This window comes from Narcine bancroftii, chromosome 5 (genome assembly GCF_036971445.1).
Source record: "Narcine bancroftii isolate sNarBan1 chromosome 5, sNarBan1.hap1, whole genome shotgun sequence".
Classification (NCBI taxonomy): domain Eukaryota; kingdom Metazoa; phylum Chordata; class Chondrichthyes; order Torpediniformes; family Narcinidae; genus Narcine; species Narcine bancroftii.
The window spans coordinates 166411934-166431324 of record NC_091473.1 but is presented as its reverse complement, the minus strand read 5'-3'; the positions used below and the strand labels follow the sequence as shown (position 1 = coordinate 166431324).

General features: G+C 37.4%; 2 protein-coding genes across 4 annotated transcripts in view; one reads left to right on the top strand and one right to left on the bottom strand.

The window, feature by feature from the left end:
* Positions 1-19391, bottom strand: part of dennd6aa (DENN/MADD domain containing 6Aa) — a 103046-nt gene that overhangs the window by 13490 nt on the left and 70165 nt on the right. For both annotated transcript variants that reach the window (XM_069939615.1, XM_069939616.1), the window contains exons 16-17: positions 13168-13221; positions 12052-12161 (exon numbers count right to left, since the gene is read on the bottom strand). In XM_069939615.1, the coding sequence (XP_069795716.1) occupies positions 12052-12161; positions 13168-13221 (164 nt within the window). The remainder of the gene's footprint in view (positions 1-12051; positions 12162-13167; positions 13222-19391) is intronic.
* Positions 1-19391, top strand: part of pde12 (phosphodiesterase 12) — a 99738-nt gene that overhangs the window by 74647 nt on the left and 5700 nt on the right. The gene's annotated exons all lie outside the window — the stretch shown is intronic.

Below are 19391 nucleotides of genomic sequence, written 5' to 3'. Positions count from 1 at the left end.
CAGTACCCTTTTCCCAGGGTGGGAGGCGCAAACACCAGAGGACATCTGTACAAAGTGAAGGGAGAAAGGTTTCAGGGATACATCAACGGTATTTGTTTTAAATAAATGTAGAGAGTGAGGAGTCACGTGATGGAGTAGTGGCCGGACGGTGAACTCCAGCCCTCTCCAGAAAAGTCGGGAAAAACAAGAGAAAATACAAAGGCACAGAAATACAAGTTAAAGAAAAGTGAGTATAAAGGTGGAAAGAAGATGGAGACAAAAGGAGAAAAAACAAAATCAACGGAAAGAAGAGAGGAAGAGAAGACAACGGAGGAAAAAGGTGAAGGCCTTACCTGTCCGAAGAGGCCCGCTGTGGAGAGAAGACCCCACTACCTCAGGTCGGTAGAAAGAGAACTACAACAATGGCTCACAGAGCCGAGTAAAAGTGCGCAACCGCGCATGCGCGACTCCTCGCGCATGCGCGATGCGCATACAAAAAAACACACCGACGGGAGGGGGGACCAGCTGGGGAGTCGATCTCCACAGCCGGCAACGACAGCTGCAGAACACCTGCAGCAAGAAGAGACCACAGAAGACAATAGAAACAAGAAAGAAGAGGAGGAAAGGGCAGCAAAGAAACAACAGATGGTCAACCTAGAGGAAGAAGAAGAGGAAGAGGAAGAGTACAGGGAAATAGAAGAAGAAAAGATAGGCAAGGTAAAGGAGGTACTTGCTCTTGTTAGAGGATACATGGAGTCATTTAAAGAATGGCAAACACAGGAATTCAATGATTTAAGAAGAAGAATAAACAACACAGAAAAGAAAATAAATAAAATGGATATGACCTTAACAGAAATGGGGAAAAAAATGGACAAGATGGAAGAACGGGCAATAGCAGCAGAAATGGAGGTAGAAGACTTAAAAAAGAAATTGGAGGAATCTAATAAAAAAACTAAAGAGACACAAGAATTACTAGCCCAAAAAATAGATATAATGGAAAATTATAACAGAAGAAATAACATAAAGATAGTGGGCCTCAAGGAAGATGTAGAAGGCAAGAATATGAGGGAGTTTATAAAAGAATGGATCCCTAAGGCCCTAGGATGTCCAGAACTACAGCAAGAAATGGAAATAGAAAGGGCACATAGAGCATTGGCCCCTAAACCACAACCACAACAAAAACCAAGATCTATTGTAGTAAAATTCCTAAGATATACTACAAGAGAAAAGGTACTGGAGAAGACAATGGAAAAAGTAAGAGAGGGCAACAAACCACTGGAGTATAAAGGGCAAAAAATCTTCATTTATCCAGATATAAGCTTTGAACTCCTAAAGAAGAGAAAAGAGTTCAATGCAGCAAAAGCGATTTTATGGAAGAAAGGATATAAATTTACACTGAAGCATCCTGCGGTATTGAAAATATTTATTCCAGGACAACAAAACAGACTATTCTCGGATCCAGAAGAAGCACGAAAATTTGCAGAACAATTACAAAAATAGACTGAGGGATGAAGACGGGTAATGAGAGCAAAAATTATCACGATTGATATGTATGTGGGTAAAGACAAAAATAGACTGAGGGATGAAGACGGGTAAGGAGGGTAAAAATGACCACGATTGATATGTATGCGGGTAAAGAGGTATAAGAGTGAATAGAGACAATGGGCATATGTGAAAGTATCTGTAATTAGAGGAAAACATAGAAAGTATAGACAAGAATTAATAAGGGAAGGTAATGGAATAGAGAGAATAAGGAGGGAACTAAAAGAGTGACCTTTGTGACATATAAAAAACGAAATCTTTTCTGGGGGGGGCTGGGTGGGGGGAAAAGAGCGGTCACTGCAAAATCAGTTGACGCTTGCGAGTGGATTCGCAAATCCAAATGGAGAGGGGAGATGTGGTTGTCCGACAAGGGATAAAGGGCAACTCAGGAGGGGAAGGGGAGATTGGGGATAAAGAAGATAGAAATAGGAGAATAAGGAAAATGTTGGATGTTGTAGGAATGTTGTCTGGTAAAGAGTTGAAAATAAGAAAACAGAAATGGAAAAGGAGGAAAGGTAATGAAGGAAAAACGGAAAGAGAAGATAAACAAAATATAAAATGGCTACGCTGAACTATATGACTCTAAATATTAATGGAATACATAACCAAATTAAAAGGAAGAAACTACTAAATTTACTGAAAAAGGAAAAAATAGATATAGCATTTGTCCAAGAAACACATTTAACTGAATTGGAGCACAAGAAATTAAAGAGAGATTGGGTAGGACATGTAACAGCAGCATCGTATAATTCAAAAGCAAGAGGAGTGGCTATATTAATTAGCAAAAATGTGCCATTTAAAATAGAAGAGGAAATAATAGATCCAGCAGGGAGATATGTTATGATAAAATGTCAGATATATTCAGAGCTTTGGAATCTACTTAATATATATTCACCTAACGAAGAAGATCAAAAGTTTATGCAAGATATCTTTTTGAAGGTAGCTAATACGCAAGGGAACATACTAATAGGAGGGGATTTCAATCTGAATTTGGATCCAAATATGGATAAAACGGGGAAAAAAATTAACAGGAAGAACAAAGTAACCAAATTTATAATTAAATCAATGCAAGAAATGAAACTTGTGGACATATGGAGGAAACAAAACCCAAAAGAAAAGGAATACTCATACTACTCGACTAGACATAAAACATACTCAAGGATAGACCTATTCCTGTTATCAGCCCACATACAAGGGAGAGTTAGGAAAACGGAATATAAAGCTAGACTATTATCGGACCACTCACCCCTGTTATTGGCAATAGAGCTAGAAGACATCCCTCCAAGAATGTATAGATGGAGATTAAACCCCATGCTACTTAAAAGACAGGATTTTAGAGAATTTATTGAAAAACAATTAAAAATGTACTTTGAAGTAAATACGGAATCAGTGGAAGATAAGTTTATACTATGGGACGCAATGAAAGCATTCATTAGAGGGCAAATAATAAGTTATGCAACCAAGATGAAGAAGGACTATAATCAGGAAACAGAGCAGTTGGGAGGGAAATAATAAACATAGAAAAAAAATTAGCAATAAAGGAAGATACAACCAAAAGAAGAGAATTGGCGGATAAAAAAATAAAATATGAAACATTACAAACATATAAGGTGGAGAAGAATATAATGAAGACAAAACAGAAATATTATGAACTAGGGGAAAAAACACACAAAATCCTAGCATGGCAGCTTAAGACAGAGCAAACTAAGAAAATGGTATTGGCAACAAGGAAAAAAGACAAACAAATTACATATAATCCAAAAGAAATTAAGGAAAACTTCAGAGAATTCTATGAACAATTATACCGAACCGAAAACGAAGGGAAAGAAGGGAAAATAGATGAATTTTTGACTAAAATTGAACTACCAAAACTACAAATAGAGGAACAAAATAAATTAACAGAACCATTTGAAACAGTAGAAATACAAGAGATAATAAAAAATTTACCAAAGAATAAGACACCAGGAGAGGATGGACTCCCAATAGAATTCTACAAAACATTTAAAGACCTAATAATACCGCCCCTCCTGGATGTAATCAACCAGATTGATGAGACACAAAACTTACCAGATTCATGTAAAACAGCAATAATTACAGTGATACTAAAACAAGGGAAAGATCCACTCTCACCAGCGTCATATAGACCAATATCTTTGCTAAACACAGATTATAAGATAATAGCTAAACTATTAGCGAACAGATTAGCAGAACAGGTACCGAAAATGGTAAATTTAGACCAAACTGGATTTATCAAAAAAAGACGCACAACAGACAATATTTGTAAATTTATTAACTTAATTCATGCAGTAGAAGGAAATAAAGCACCGGCAGTAGCAATTGCTTTAGACGCAGAGAAGGCCTTCGACAGAGTAGAATGGAATTACTTGTTCAAAGTATTGCAAAAATTCAGTTTACCGGAGAAGTATATTAATTGGATTAAAGCATTATATAAGGGACCGTTAGCGAAAGTGACAGTAAATGGACATGTATCAAAGCAATTTAACTTAAGCAGGTCAACGCGGCAGGGATGCCCACTATCACCATTATTGTTTGCGCTAGCTATAGAACCACTAGCAGAAGCGATAAGAAGAGATAATAATATAAAAGGAATAAAAATAAAAGACAGGGAATATAAAATCAGTCTGTTTGCGGATGATGTGATAGTGTACTTAACAGAACCAGAACTATCAATAAAAGAACTATATAAGAAATTGAAGGAATATGGAGAAGTGTCGGGATACAAGATAAACGTAAATAAAAGTGAAGCAATGCCTATGAATAACGCGGATTTCTCAAAATTTAAGGAGGAATCCCCATTCAGATGGCAAACGCAGGCAATAAGATACCTAGGTGTGCAAATAAACAAAAATCTAGGCCAATTATATAAACTCAATTACAATCCACTAATGAAAAAATTACAGGACGATTTAGAGCATTGGAAAGAGCTACCACTAACACTGATAGGAAGGATAAACTGTATTAAAATGAACATTTTTCCAAGGATACTATACTTATTTCAGGCATTGCCAATACAACTGACAGAAAAATTCTTCAAAGAGTTAAAGAAAATAATAAGGAGATTTTTATGGAGAGGGGGGAAACCGAGGATAGCACTAGACAAATTAACAGAATGGTATAAACAAGGAGGCTTACAATTGCCAAACTTCAAAAATTATTATAGAGCCGCACAATTAAGGTACCTATCAGATTTTTATCAAACAAGGGAAAAACCAGACTGGACGAGACTAGAATTAGATAAAATAGGGGAAAAGATACCTGAACACATATTATATAAATGGGACGAAAAATTGGTACAACATAGAACTTCTCCAGTATTACACCATCTCCTCAATATATGGAAGAAGATTCATGTAGAAAGAAATAAAATAAATTACCAAATACCAAAACTAATATTGACGCAAAATAAGCTACTCCCTTTTACAATAGACAACCTTGCCTTTAGAAAATGGGAAAAAAAAGGGATTAAAAGAATAGAAAATTGTTTTTCAGGAAGTAGATTCTTATCCTTTGAACAAATGAGAGATAAATACAATATAACGGGAGATACAGCGCTGGCATATTACCAACTGAGATCCTACTTGAAAGATAAATTAGGAAGCAACTTGAGTTTACCAGAGGGAAGTAACCTTGAATATGTGATTAAAGATACAATGTTAATCAAAAGATTTATAAAAAATATGTATATTAAACTGCAAGAAAAGGAAAATGAGGAAACAAATGGTAAAACTAAACAAAAATGGGAACAAGATTTAAATATAAAGATAAAAAAGGAAACATGGGAGAAGTTATGCTCTGGAACGATGAGAAATACAATAAATACGAGGCTGCGTATGATACAATATAATTGGTTACACAGACTATACATTACACCGCAAAAGTTAAATAAATGGGACCCAACAGTATCTGATAGATGTTTTCGATGTAAAAAAGAAAGGGGAACAACAATTCATGCAATCTGGACATGTGAGAGAGTAGAAAAATTTTGGGATGATCTCAATCAGATATTAAATAAAATAACAGAAAACAATATACCAAAGAATCCAGAGATCTTTCTCCTAAGTAACATAAAAAATAAAGAATTTGGAATTGACTTGGAGGATGCACAAAAAAGATTTGTTAAGATAGCCCTAGCTGTAGCAAAAAAATGTATTATGTCAACCTGGAAATTGGAAGATAATTTGAAAATACAACAATGGTATATAGAAATGAATAAATGTATTCCATTAGAAAAAATAACATATAGTTTAAGAAATAATATTGAAATATTCGAACAAGTATGGGAGCCTTACATTAAATACAATAGCGAAAACCTACCGGGAACAAACATTACCTAAGTTGATGGAAGGAGAAGAGAAGAAAAGAATGGACTCAGTAGAATTTCTGGTGTATTTTTGTTGAATGACAACATTGTCTAACTGAATTAATGCAACCTAGATTGTATAACTAAAATGGATGAGAGGGGGGGGGGATGGGGGGGTGGCTTGGGAGGAGGGAGGGGGGAGGGAGAAAAAGTCACTGTAAATGTGTGGAAAAGAAAAAGTGTATATCATGGCTATTGTGATTTATGGTGTGAAAAATAAAAAATTTAAAAAAAAAAAAAAAAAAAAATAAATGTAGAGAGTTGTGAGTGCCAGGAATGCATTGCAGGGGTGGTAGTGGAGACTGGAACAGTCAAGGCATTTAAGAGACTCTTAGAAAGGTACATGGGTGAAAGAAAAACAGAGGGTTAAGATTTAAGGAGGGTTTATTTTTTTAAAGTAGGTATATAGAGGTCAGCACATCATAGGGGCCAAAGGACCTGTATTATGCTGTAATATTCTTTGTACCTGGCTCCACCACTGTTGCTGGCTGCACATTCCATGAACCCACCATTTTCTAGGTGAAAAACGCACCTCTTTCATTCCCCCATACTTCGTCAAAAGTACCTTAAAACTATGCCCCCTTGTGCTAGCCATTTTAGCCCTAGGAAAAATCCTCTTGCTATCCACACAATCAATACCCCTCATGATCTTTTGCACCTCTATGAGGTCACCCCTTATTCTCCATAACTCCAAGGAAAAAAGATTAAATTCACTTAACCATGCTCTCCAATTCAGACAAAATCCTTGTAAATCTCCTCTGCATCCTTTCACTTGCAACCACATCCTTTCTGTGGTGAGGTAAACCGAACTGAAGACATTGTTCTTCTCCCATAACCTACTTGTGATTTAGCAGTTAAGTAATTCACAGGGTTGTGACCTAGATTTACACTTTCATACTGTATTATTTAATGTTTAGGCCACGGTTGAAAACTTAGAAAGTGAGGGATGTGACCATGTGAAGGACCAAGACAGATGTGTTTTGGTTGAGCTCTCCATAAAGAGTATTAAATAGATAGTCAATACTTAAAAATCAAGATTTATTTAATCAAAAATGGATAAAACTAGCATGAAGAAACCAAGGCAGTCGAGAATAAAGTCTGAAGAAGCTCCTATTTAACCGGGAACATTGGGTGAAAGTCCGAAAGGGAGTGGTGTAAAAATGAGCAATGGGACAGGCAGAACCAGATAAAACTGGGGAGTCGTCAAGAACTGAGCATCATCCTGGAAAAAATGGAGAATTTGAGTAACCGATTAATATGTGTTAAAACAGTGATGAGAGATATGACAGAGAAAATGATTGAAATAAAAGAAATTGCTGAAGACCTGATAGAATGGGTTGAGGCAGAGACTGAATTGATGAAAACACACGAAAAACTCAAAGCTTTGGCAGGGGGAGCCAAAGAATGGGAATCAGATAAACGAGGACTGCTTGACAAAATTAACCTTATGGAGAACTTTAGTCAACGAAACAACATTCGAATTATTGGACTAAAGGAAGGAATCAAGGGAAGACACCCGGTGAACATTTTTCATAAATGGATCCCACAAGTATCGGGAGAAGGCAAATTTGGAGAAAAATTGCACACCAAACACCCGGACCCAGAAGAGCTGGAGATCAGAGACCAAGACCAGTTCCGGTGAGACTTTTAAGCTATCAAGAACGGGAGATAATTCTGGGAGCAGCATATGATACTCTAAGCAGAATAATGGCCTGCCTGAAGTTGATTTTGAAAAGGTACTATTTTTTCAAGACCTTGATTAAACAAAGAAATGAATTTGAAGATGTGAAAAGAGAACTATGTGCTAAAAACTTGAAATACTCAATGATGCATCCTGCAACTTTGACAGTTGAAGTAGCAGAAGGGAACCAGTGATTTTTCAAGAACAAGAACGGGTTGGAAGATTTTCTTTGAAGTATATAAAGGAAAAAAAAGATCAAGGTTGCTGAGGGAGAAGATTGTGAAAATATTTTTAATGGAACTAAGTAAAAGTAGTATTTTTTTTATTTTTACAAAACCGTCTTGTATTTATTGTTTAAAAGTAATAGTGTATAGAAATGTTTTCAGAGAACTCATTATGGGGAAAAGAATTTTGGAAAAGTAGTAGCAAGGTGGAGACTCCGGACAAAGGGGGAGAATGGCACCTGGAAAGGAGTAGCAAAAAAAAGGGAGGGGTTCATCTTCCTTGAGAGATTCCGCAAGTTTTATTGCGGACTATTTGGGCTCTGCGTATACATCACCATTGGGAAAGGGCAGGGACATTGTGAGTTTTTCTTAAAGGGAAAGATCACTATTATTCAAAAAGCCAAAGTGATTTTACTGCTAAAAACTATTGTTTTAAAGATTATGGATAGAGCATTAAAATATTAGTTTTAATGTTAATGGAATTAACAGAACGGTGAAGAGAAAACAGGTCTGGGCATACCTAAAAAAATTAAAGGCAGATATAGTCATTTTACAAGAAATACATCTTACCAAATTGGAACATGCAAAATTCAAGAGGTTGGGTGGGATAAGTTATATTGTATTAATTTGGGTCAAAAGCAAGAGGCATAGAGATTTTAATTAATAAAAATACACCAATAACAATAGAAGAGACTTTAACCAATCAGGCTGGAAGATTTGTAATGGCACACTATAAAATTTATGCAGAATTATGGATGTTTATGAATATTTACACCTCAAATTATGATGATGATGTATTTATGAAAGATATCTTTTTAAAAACCGCAGGGGGAAGATAAAACATATTGATTGGAGATTTCAATTTTTATTTAGATCTGATATTGGATAAATTGGCAAGAAGAGTATCAAGGCCAAAAGCTGAAAAACCAACAATGTAATTTATGAAGGATTTATATTTAATTGATAAGGACTCAACCCCTTAGAAAGAAACTACTCTTTCAATTCACGGGTATATGATTCACATGCAAAGACTGACTTATTTTTAATGTCTGCCCGACTACAAAGTAGAGTGGTAAAAACAGTATTTGGCAAGACTTTTATCAGACCACTCGCTGTTAACTTTAATTATTACTGTAATATAAAAGCAACAAAGTATGTATAGATGGCACCTTAATGCTACCTTACTAAAGAGGAAGGACTTTAGTTCATTTATTAAGAGAGGAGATTGAAATATTTTGTGAAAGCATTCTTCCTTTCACTGATAATAGCTTAACTGAGGGAACAAATATTTCTTATTCTAAAAATCTTAAGCGAGAATATATAAGAGATTTGAAAGGTTTAGAGAAGAATATAACAAAATTGGAAAAAGAATATCAGATATCAGGAACACAAGGAAAATATAGAATATTAGAGAACAAAAAGTTACAATATTATACACTATAAAATATAGAATGCAAAAAATGATTTTAAAATCTCAGGCACATCAGGTGTTATCTTGGCAGGTTAAAGCAGAAGAGTCATCCAGGATGATAAATTCAATAAAACAGAAACTGACATTATAACATATAATCAAAAAGAAATAAATAATACATTTAGACAATACTATATAAAACTATATAAATCAGAATCAGGAGATGAAAATGAGATGGAAGAATTTTTACCAAATATTGAACTTTTAAAACTAGAAAAGAGAGGAAAAAAATGACTTTGATGCACCTTTTACAAGGGAAGAAATAGAGAAAGCTCTGGATACTTTACAAGCTAATAAGTCCCTGGGGGAAGATGGGTTGCTTCACAAGTTCTAAAGATTTGTTGATGCCCGTTGAGGGATGTGTTAGACCAGGCGGTGGAGACCCAGATCCTTCAGGAAACTTTTTCAACTGCTACAATTACAGTGTTACTGAAGAAAGGTAGAGACCATTAAAAACCTCATCATATAGAACAATATCACTCCTGAATGCAGATTCTAAAATCCTAGCAAAGGCATTAGCTAACAGATTGGGATGAGTATTTACCAAAATTAATACATCCAGATCAGGTAGGGTTTGTTAAAGGAAGGCATTCTTCAAATAGTCTAGGCAGATTATAAGATACAGAAAAGGCATTTGACTGACTAGAATGCTCTTTCTAATATAAAATGCTTTAAAAAAAATTGGTATAGGTAGGAAATGTATAAATTGGATAAAATCTTTATTATAAACCATGAGGTAAAATTATAACTAATAACCAAATGTCATCTATATTTCCCTTGAGTAGATCGAGTAGACAGGGTGTCCCCTATCACCAGCATTATTCATCTTAGCTATTGAACCTCTGGCAGAGATTATAAGAAGAGATCTGGATATTAAGGGCTTCAAAGTTGGTCAGGAAGAACATAAAATTAGCTCATTTGCTGAATCACTGATAAGATTACAAATATAGAAGAATATCAGGATATAAAATAAATTTGGATAAAAATGAGATAATGTCATTGCAGAATTCTGATTATGAAAGATATCAAAACGGTAGTACAGTAGATTTAAATGGAAGAAAGATGGAATTAAATACTTCGGAATAATGACGGTTAATAATTTACAGAATTTATATAAGCTTAATTATACCCCTCTATTAGAAAAAATAGAAAAAGATTTGCAGAAGTGGAAAGATCTTCTGATTATATTAATAGGAAGGGTAAATTGTATAAAAATGAAGGTAATGCCAAGACTACAGTATCTCTTTCAATCGCTGCCTATTGCACTAACTAAAAATGTCTTTATTACATGACTGCATAAGACAATTCCTATGGAATAACAAAAACCAAGAATCGCTCTGGAAAAGTTAACATGGGATTATAAATTGGGAGGATTTAGACTCCTGGAGATGAAGAAATATTATCTATCAGCACAAACAAGATTTCTATCATCTTTCTTTGAAGAAAATAGTCCCCCTTCATGGATTCGAATGGGACTGAATTCAATAAAGGAGCAGACAATAAGGACTTTATTTATAAGTGGAATGTCAAGTCAATACAAAAAAAAAGAATAATTCTATACTAATACATATGAGTAGAATATGAGAAGAAATAAATGAATGTATCGGGGAAAAAAGCAGGTATATCAATGAAGACCCCATTATGTAAAAATGTGGTACTGCCTATGAATCTGGGTAACAAAATATTGAATTCATGGTATGATAAAGGAATAAGATATATTGAGGATTGCTACAGGGAAGGATCTCTTATGTCTTTTGAACAATTAAGCAATAAGTATGGAGGAGCTAATGGGACATTCTTCTGCTTTCTCCAGTTAAGATCATTCATAAGAGAAAGATGGGGACCAAACTTGGACTCGCCTAAAATTAGTGAGATGGAATGAACGATTTGGCTGGAGAACATACCTAAATTTATATCAAATATGTACTTTGCTCCCCACAATGAAAGTGCGAAACCACTTTTACAGAGATCGAGAGATGGGAGTCGGATTTAGGAGTTGAAATAATGGAAAATTGCTGTTCTGACTGGTGCTTGGATAGCATGATGTCAGTTATAAATGCAAGATATGGATTAGTTCAATATAATTTTCCACATCAATTATACCTCACCCACAGAAATTACATAAATTAAAATCAGAAATATCAGAGATGTGCTTTAGATGTGGAACAGAAATAGGAATATTTGTACATGCTACATGATCATGTGTGAAGGTGAGGCCTTTCTGGCAGGATATTACTGAAGTACTAACAAGAATAACGGGTGACCTTTGCGGATGACCCGGAGCTTTTTCTTTCGGGTAATTTTCTTGAAATAAGTAACAAACACCCCCCCCCCCCTACAGATTGCAGAATGGAAGACAGAGATGAACAGTTGTATACCTATGGGAAAAAAAAAATCACATAATTTAAAGAACAAATATAATGTATTTATAAAAATATGGCAACCATATTTGGACTATATAGGGGCACAAATATAAATAAAAAGAAAAAAAGTGCTATAATTATAAACATTTAAGTAATCTCCCCAATGTAGATATCTTTTCTTAACTCAACTGTAAGCCCTGATGGAGTTCGGTTTTATACTATGAAGGGAATTGTTGTATTTTGTTTTGTAAGAAAAAGTTATATCTATAACTATCTCTCTCTTAACCATGGAAATTTTTGATATCTATATTTATGGAAAAAAACAAAAGAATTCAAAAAGAAACTTATGAAGTTTCTTGAAGATATACATGATCTCAGCTCCAGAAGGATTTATTCATGCCACTACTTACCTGTAGAGACCTATCCAATCTCCCTTTAACCGAGAGGTGAGTTGAGGTCCTGCTTTTTCCAAAGTTTTCATGAACTCTTCTTCACTGAATGGCTTTAATTGTGGAGGGCTCTGTAAACCAGCAATTTAAAAAAGAGAATTACAGGTTGTTAAAGTATGAGGACATTTTTCTGAAAAATGTAGAATGTTTAAGAAACAGGGCGCAAGTGAAGATATTATATCTATATATTATAAATATATACATGTATGCCCTGCTTTACATATACTCCAATTATGAAAATTTGCTTTAACAGCTGCGTTGACTTTTATGAAAGTTTTTATTTTGCTTTTACAAAAAAGCAGCCGGTAGTGTGTGACCAGCGGGGCGGTCAGCGCGCTGCAGTCAAAACTCTGTCATCCTGATTGTGGTAAATGAAAGTACACTGTAAAAGCATTATTTCTACCATGAGCTCAACTTTATGTAGGCTGTGTATTTATCATATTATTGATGCTGTAACTAAATGTTAGTGTTAATGTAGGTTTTATGTGTTATTTGGAGAACACACACACCCACCCAAAAATGCATATCAATGACTACTTCCTCAGAAGACCAAGAAAATTTAGCATGTCCCCAATATCTCTAACCGATTTTTATAGATGCACCATAGAAACTATCCTGTTCAGATGTCTCACAGCTTGGTACAGGAATTGTTCTGCCAAAAACCACAAGAAACTGCAGGATATCGTGAAAGCAACTCTGGACAGAGAATAAACCAACCTTCTTTCTAGCTTCAGAAAGCTATCTATACATTAAAGGACACATCCCACCTTGGTTGCCCTCTTCCCTCCTTCCACCGGGAAGGTCGATTATCTTGAAAATATGAACCTCCAGATTTAAGGAGAGATTATTTCCTGCTGTCATCAGATTCTTGAATGGACCTCACTGTTAATCTGGATTTTCTTCATTTCCTGGACTATGGCTGGTAACATTCTAACTTTCATCTTAAGACCACATAAATTTTGTTTTAAAATTGCCCTACCTGTGGGTTGACTCACCTGCATAGGAAGCAAAACAAAGCTTTTCACATGACAATAAACAATTACATTTAAAAATTTTAACTTAAAAGTCCTCACTTACTTTCCACGGTGAAATGCTCTTTTGTAAAGGCATCAAACTGGCTACATATCGTTCCTGAAATTAAATTTGTACAGTGCATCAGTAAGAAATTATATTACTGCTTAAGTATCTAGTTCTAAGATGTTCGTCCAAATTATTTTCTTCCTCATGCGTGACATTAAATAGATGTAAACCCATTTCTCCAAGATGTGGGCTGGTTAACTTTCTGCAATACAGAAATAATTTCAATGCACAATAGGTACTAATCATTTACAAGATCCAATAATAACAAACGATCTGACATCCATTTGTAAAACCTCGTCAGAAAGCGGTAGTTAGGGGTCCAAGATTTCATTCTGCGTTATAGCCGAGTCGCAGAACAGCTGCATATAGGTCATGATTCAGAAAGTAGGAAAACAGAATACTGTGACTCAAACCCTATAAGACCTTTATACTCCACATATTAACAATACACATCTTGTAAACGAGTTTTTGACTGTTAGCCACTGTTAGCCCGGCATCCTAAAATCAACGTTTGGGTCCACAGATACCCGCGCTATAAGCGATTCCGCGGATTAACAAATCACGTTCTAACGAGGTTTCACTGTACCAGATTTATTCCCAGGTTTGTTCAATTCAGTACTAAGTTATCTGATGAACAAGAAACAGCTTTCAAGTTCCACACTCTGGAAGTAGGGAAAGGAGATACATTAAATGAGGTGCCAGTTTTCCAGCTTGGCTTCGTGTTTTCAAAAGTTCACAATTGTAGACATTTACAAACAAATCTCTGTTTTGACAAGACACTGGAAAGCTATTGTTAATACCATCAGTTGGGGATCAGAAAGGAGTTAAATGGGAAAGTAAAAATGAAGACCAATTCCAATTGGAAAGATGGCACAGCTCATGGCATTGCCTCACAACACCAGAGTCCCAGGTACAATTTGATCTCTGGCACGGTCTCTCTCAAGTTTGTAGCTTCTGTGTCTACACGAGTTTCTCAGGGCGCTCTAGTTTCCTCCCACATCTCAAAGATATATGGGTGGGTAGGTTAAATGGCTACTGTATCTCTCACCTGGAGTGTATACAAGTTGGTAAATCTAGACAAAGTGATGAGAATATGGGGAGGAGAAGAAGTGAGATTTATGTAAGATTAGTGTAAATAGTTGGCACAAATTTGTTGGACCTGTTCTGTGCTGTACAATTGTCTGACTGAAAGGACGCAAGTAGTCTCATATAAACTTGATTAAAATTCCAATGTGGAAGATTGTGCCAGTCAAATATTTCGTTATCATTTGAGATATCGTTGGCAGATAAAGGAGAAACCAAAAAAATTCAGTGTAAAATAAGAGCAAAAAGTCAACTCGAGAGAGAATAGGTCCCCTTGTGCATCAGTGTGGTCTTCAATGCATAGAGCCATGGGAGATGAGTGAAATCTTAAATGCTTCTTTATTGTATTTACTATGGAAGTTAGGGAATTCAGGGAAGAGAACACTGATGTTTGTAAATTATTGACATATCAAAAAAGGAAGTGATGGCAGTCTTGAGCACCAAGGTGGATAAATCCCTAGGGACTGGCAAGTGCATCTTGGATGCTGTGGGAAGCAGAGGAAGAAACTACTGGAGCAATGGCAGAGATTTTTGCATCTTCCTCAGCCACAGGTGAAGTACTGGCAGACTAGATGGAAGCTAAATAATATGCCTTCATACAAGAAAGTCTGCAAGGATAACCCATGGAACTATGGGGCAATGAGCCTGTCATCACTGGTAGGAAAGTAACTGGAGGGGATTCTAACTGATTTAGGATACTCAGCACGGCATTGTGTTTGACAATCATGTCTCATGATTGTTCTTTGAAAAGGTGACCAAAAAGATTAATGAGGGCCGGACAGCAGATGTTATTTGCATGGACTTTAGCCACACCTTTGACTGAGCCCTGCATGGTGGGCTGGTTTGGAAGGACAGATTGCACATAATCCAGGGTGAACTGCCCCAGTGCTTACAAAATTGGCTGGTGGTACAAGTTAGAGGATGGTAGTGGAGGGCTGATTTGTCAAAATAGAGGCCTGTAAGCAGTGGCTTGCCACATGGATTTGTGCTGGGTCCTGTTTGTCAAGCACATTAAATGATTTGGATTGGAATGTAGATGGGATGATTCCTAAGTTTTCAGATGACTTCAAAATTGGTGTGACAATGGAATGAAGAAGGTCATCCAAAGTAACAAATGGAAAGTGGGAAATGGAATGCTGGAAAGAAATTTAACTCGGACAAGTTCAAAGAGGTGCGTTTTGGTCAGTTAAATATCTGCAAGTCTTGCACTGCAAATATAATATAATATAATATAACAATTACAGCACGGAAACAGGCCATTAGGCCCTTCTAGTCCGCACCGAACCAAACACTCCTCTCTAGTCCCACCTACCTGCACAATGACCATAACCCTCCACCTTCTTCTCATCCATATACCTGTCCAACTTTTTCTTAAATAATAAAATTGATGTTGCCGCCACTATTTCTCCCAGAAGCTCATTCCACACCGCTACCACTCTCTGAGTAAAGAAATTCCCCCTCATGTTACCTCTAAACCTCTGCCCCTATACTCTTAACTCATGTCCTCTTGTTTCAATCTCTCCTACTCTTAACGGAAATAGTCTATCCACATCCACTCTGTCTATCCCTTTCATAATCTTAAATACCTCTATCAAATCCCCTCTCAACCTTCTACGCTCCAAAGAATAAAGACCTAATCTGCCCAATCTCTCCCTGTACTCTAGATGCTTAAACCCAGGTAACATTCTGGTAAATCTTCTCTGCACTCTCTCCACTCTGTTTATATCCTTCCTATAATTAGGCGACCAGAACTGCACACAGAACTCCAAATTAGGCCGCACCAACGTCTTATACAATCTCAACATCACCTCCCAACTCCTATATTCCTTGCAATGATTGATAAAGGCCAGCATACTAAAAGCCTTCTTCACTACCCTATTCACATGAGTTTCTACCTTCAGGGAACGATGTACCGTTACTCCTAAATCTTTCTGCTCTTCTGTATTCATCAATGCTCTCCCATTTACTACGTATGTCCTGTTCTGATTCTTCTTACCAAAATGAAGCACCTCACACTTATCAGCATTAAATTCCATCTGCCATTTTTCAGCCCACTTTTCTAAGCAGTCCAAATCCCTCTGCAATCCTTGAAAACCTTCTTCATTATCCACTATTCCACCTATCTTAGTATTGTCTGCATATTTACTAATCCAATTCACCACCCCATCATCTAGATCATTAATGTATATAACGAATAACAATGAGCCCAATACAGATCCCTGAGGCACACCACTGGTCACCGGCCTCCAACCTGACAGACAATTATCCACTACCACTCTCTGGCCTCTCCCCTTCAGCCAATGTTCAATCCATTTGACTATCTCAAAATTTATACCTAAAGACTGCACCTTCCTAACTAACCTTCCATGTGGTACCTTATCGAAGACCTTACTGAAGTCCATATAGACAACATCCACCGTGCTACCCTCATCCACATTCCTAGTCACCTCTTCAAAAAATTCAATCAGATTGGTCAAACAGGACCTTCCGCCCACAAATCCGTGTTGAGTGCTCTTGATCAGACCCTGTCTATCCAGATATTTATAAGTACTATCTCTAAGAACTTTCTCCATTAATTTACCTACCACAGACGTCAAACTTACAGGCTGATAATTGCCAGGTTTCCTCCTTGAACCCTTTTTAAATAATGGAACCACATGCGCAATACGCCAATCCTCCGGCACTATCCCCATCTCTAATGACATTTGGAAAATTACCATCAGAGCCTCTGCTATTTCCTCCTTTACTTCTCTCAATGTCCTGGGGAAGATCCTGTCTGGTCCCGGAGACTTATCCACCTTTATATTCCTCAAAAGCCCTAACACTACATCTTTCGTAATCACGATATTCTCCATATTTACCCAATTTGCTTTTTTTTAATCTCACATATCCCAATATCCTTCTCCTTGGTGAATACCGAAGAAAAGAAACTGTTCAATATCTCCCCCATTTCTCTAGGCTCCACACACAGTTTTCCGCTCTGATTCTCTAAGGGACCAATTTTGTCTCTCGCTTTCCTTTTACCATTAACATATTTGTAAAACCCTTTTGGATTAATTTTCACCCTGCTTGCTATAGTCTCCTCGTACCTTCTTTTAGCTTTCCTAATTCCTCTCTTAAGATTCCTCTTACATTCAATGTATTTTTCAAGCATCTCCTTAATTCCATGCTTCTTATACCTAATGTACGCCTCCCTTTTTCTTCGAACCAAGTTTCCAATATTCCTTTAAAACCACGGCTCTCTCAAACCTTTTGTCCCTCCTTTTAACCTAACAGGAACATAAAGTTTTTGCACTCTCAAAATCTGATCTTTAAAAGACTTCCATCTCTCTACTACATCCTGCCCATAAAACAAATTGTCCCAATGCACACCCTGCAAGTCCTTTCGCATCTGCTCAAATCTAGCTTTTCCCCAATCAAAAACCTCAACCCTTGGCCCTGACTTCTCTCTTTCCATAATGACATTGAAGCTGATGGCATTATGATCACTGGACCCGAAGTGCTCGCCAACACTAACCTCCGTCACTTGACCCATCCCTTTTGCCAACAGTAGATCTAACACTGCTCCTTTTCTGGTCGGCACCTCTACATATTGTTGTAAAAAACTATCTTGCACACATTTCACAAACTCTAACCCATCCAGCCCTTTCACAGAATGTGTTTCCCAATCTATTTGTGGAAAATTAAAATCTCCCATAATTACAACCCTGTGCTTATCACAAATATCCACTATCTCCCTACAGATTTGTTCCTCTAGGTCTCGGTCCCCTCCGGGTGGTCTATAATACACCCCTACAAGTGTAACCTCTCCTTTCCCACTCCTCAGTTCCACCCAAATAGCCTCCGTGGATGAGCCCTCTAATCTATCCTGCCTAAGCACCGCTGTAATATTCTCCCTGACAAACAATGCAACACCACCTCCTCTTGCCCCTCCGACTCTATCACACCTAAAGCAACAACGAAACCCAGGGATATTCAGCTGCCAATCACATCCCTCCTGCAACCATGTCTCACTAATCGCTACCACATCATACTTCCAAGTATCAATCCACACCTTCAGCTCATCCACCTTTTTTACAATACTCCTGGCATTAAAATATATGAATTTCAGAGATTTCCCAATTTTTAATCCCTGTTTTCCCTCATCTTTAATAACATTATTTTCTTTTCCTGCCAATTGCCCTTCATCTTCTTCCAGAGCATTTCCTTTCTTTATCACCTGCCCATCCATATTCAAATACTTACTACAAACTTTCTTTGTTTGCATTCTAACCTTCTCCTTACTGCTCTGTACTATTTTGCTCCCTCCCCCCAACCATTCTAGTTTAAAGGATCCTGAGTAGCCCTAGCAAATACCCCTGCCAGGATTCTGGTCCCCCTGGGATTTAAGTGTAACCCGTCCTTACTGTACAGGTCACATCTTCCCCAAAAAAAGGTCCCAGTGATCCAGAAACTTGAAACCCTGCCCCTTACTCCACCCCTTCAGCCACGTGTTAATCCTCCACCTCATTCTATTTCTATTCTCACTGTCACGTGGCACAGGGAGTAATCCAGAGATTACCCCCTTTGCGGCCCTTCTTTTTAACTCACTTTTTAGGACCTCTTCTCTATTCCTCCCTATGTCATTGGTACCTACATGTACCACGACCTCTGGCTCCTGTCCCTCCCACTTTAGGATATCCGGGACACGAGCAGCAACATCCCGGACCCTGGTACCAGGGAGGCAAATCACCATCCGGTTCTCCTTGCTGCGTCCACAGAATCCCCTATCTGTCCTCTTAACTATGGAGTCCCCTACCACTATTGCCCTCCTCTTCCTTTCCCTACCTTTCTGAGCTACAGGGGTTGACCCCGTGCCAGAGGCACAGCCACTGCTGCTCCCCCCAACTTTGATGTCCTCCTCAACAGTACTCAAAGAGGCGTACTTATTTCTGAGGGTTACAGTCATAGGGCTCCTCTCTGGCACCTTACGTTTTTCTGTCCCTCTCCTAACTGTTACCCACCTTTCCTCCTCCCGTGGCCCTGGCGTGACCACCTGGCTGTAACTCCTGTCTATGACTTCCTCTGTTTCCCTAACCAGCCTGAGGTCATCGAGCTGCAGCTCTAGTTCCCTAACACGGTCCCTAAGAATCTGCAGC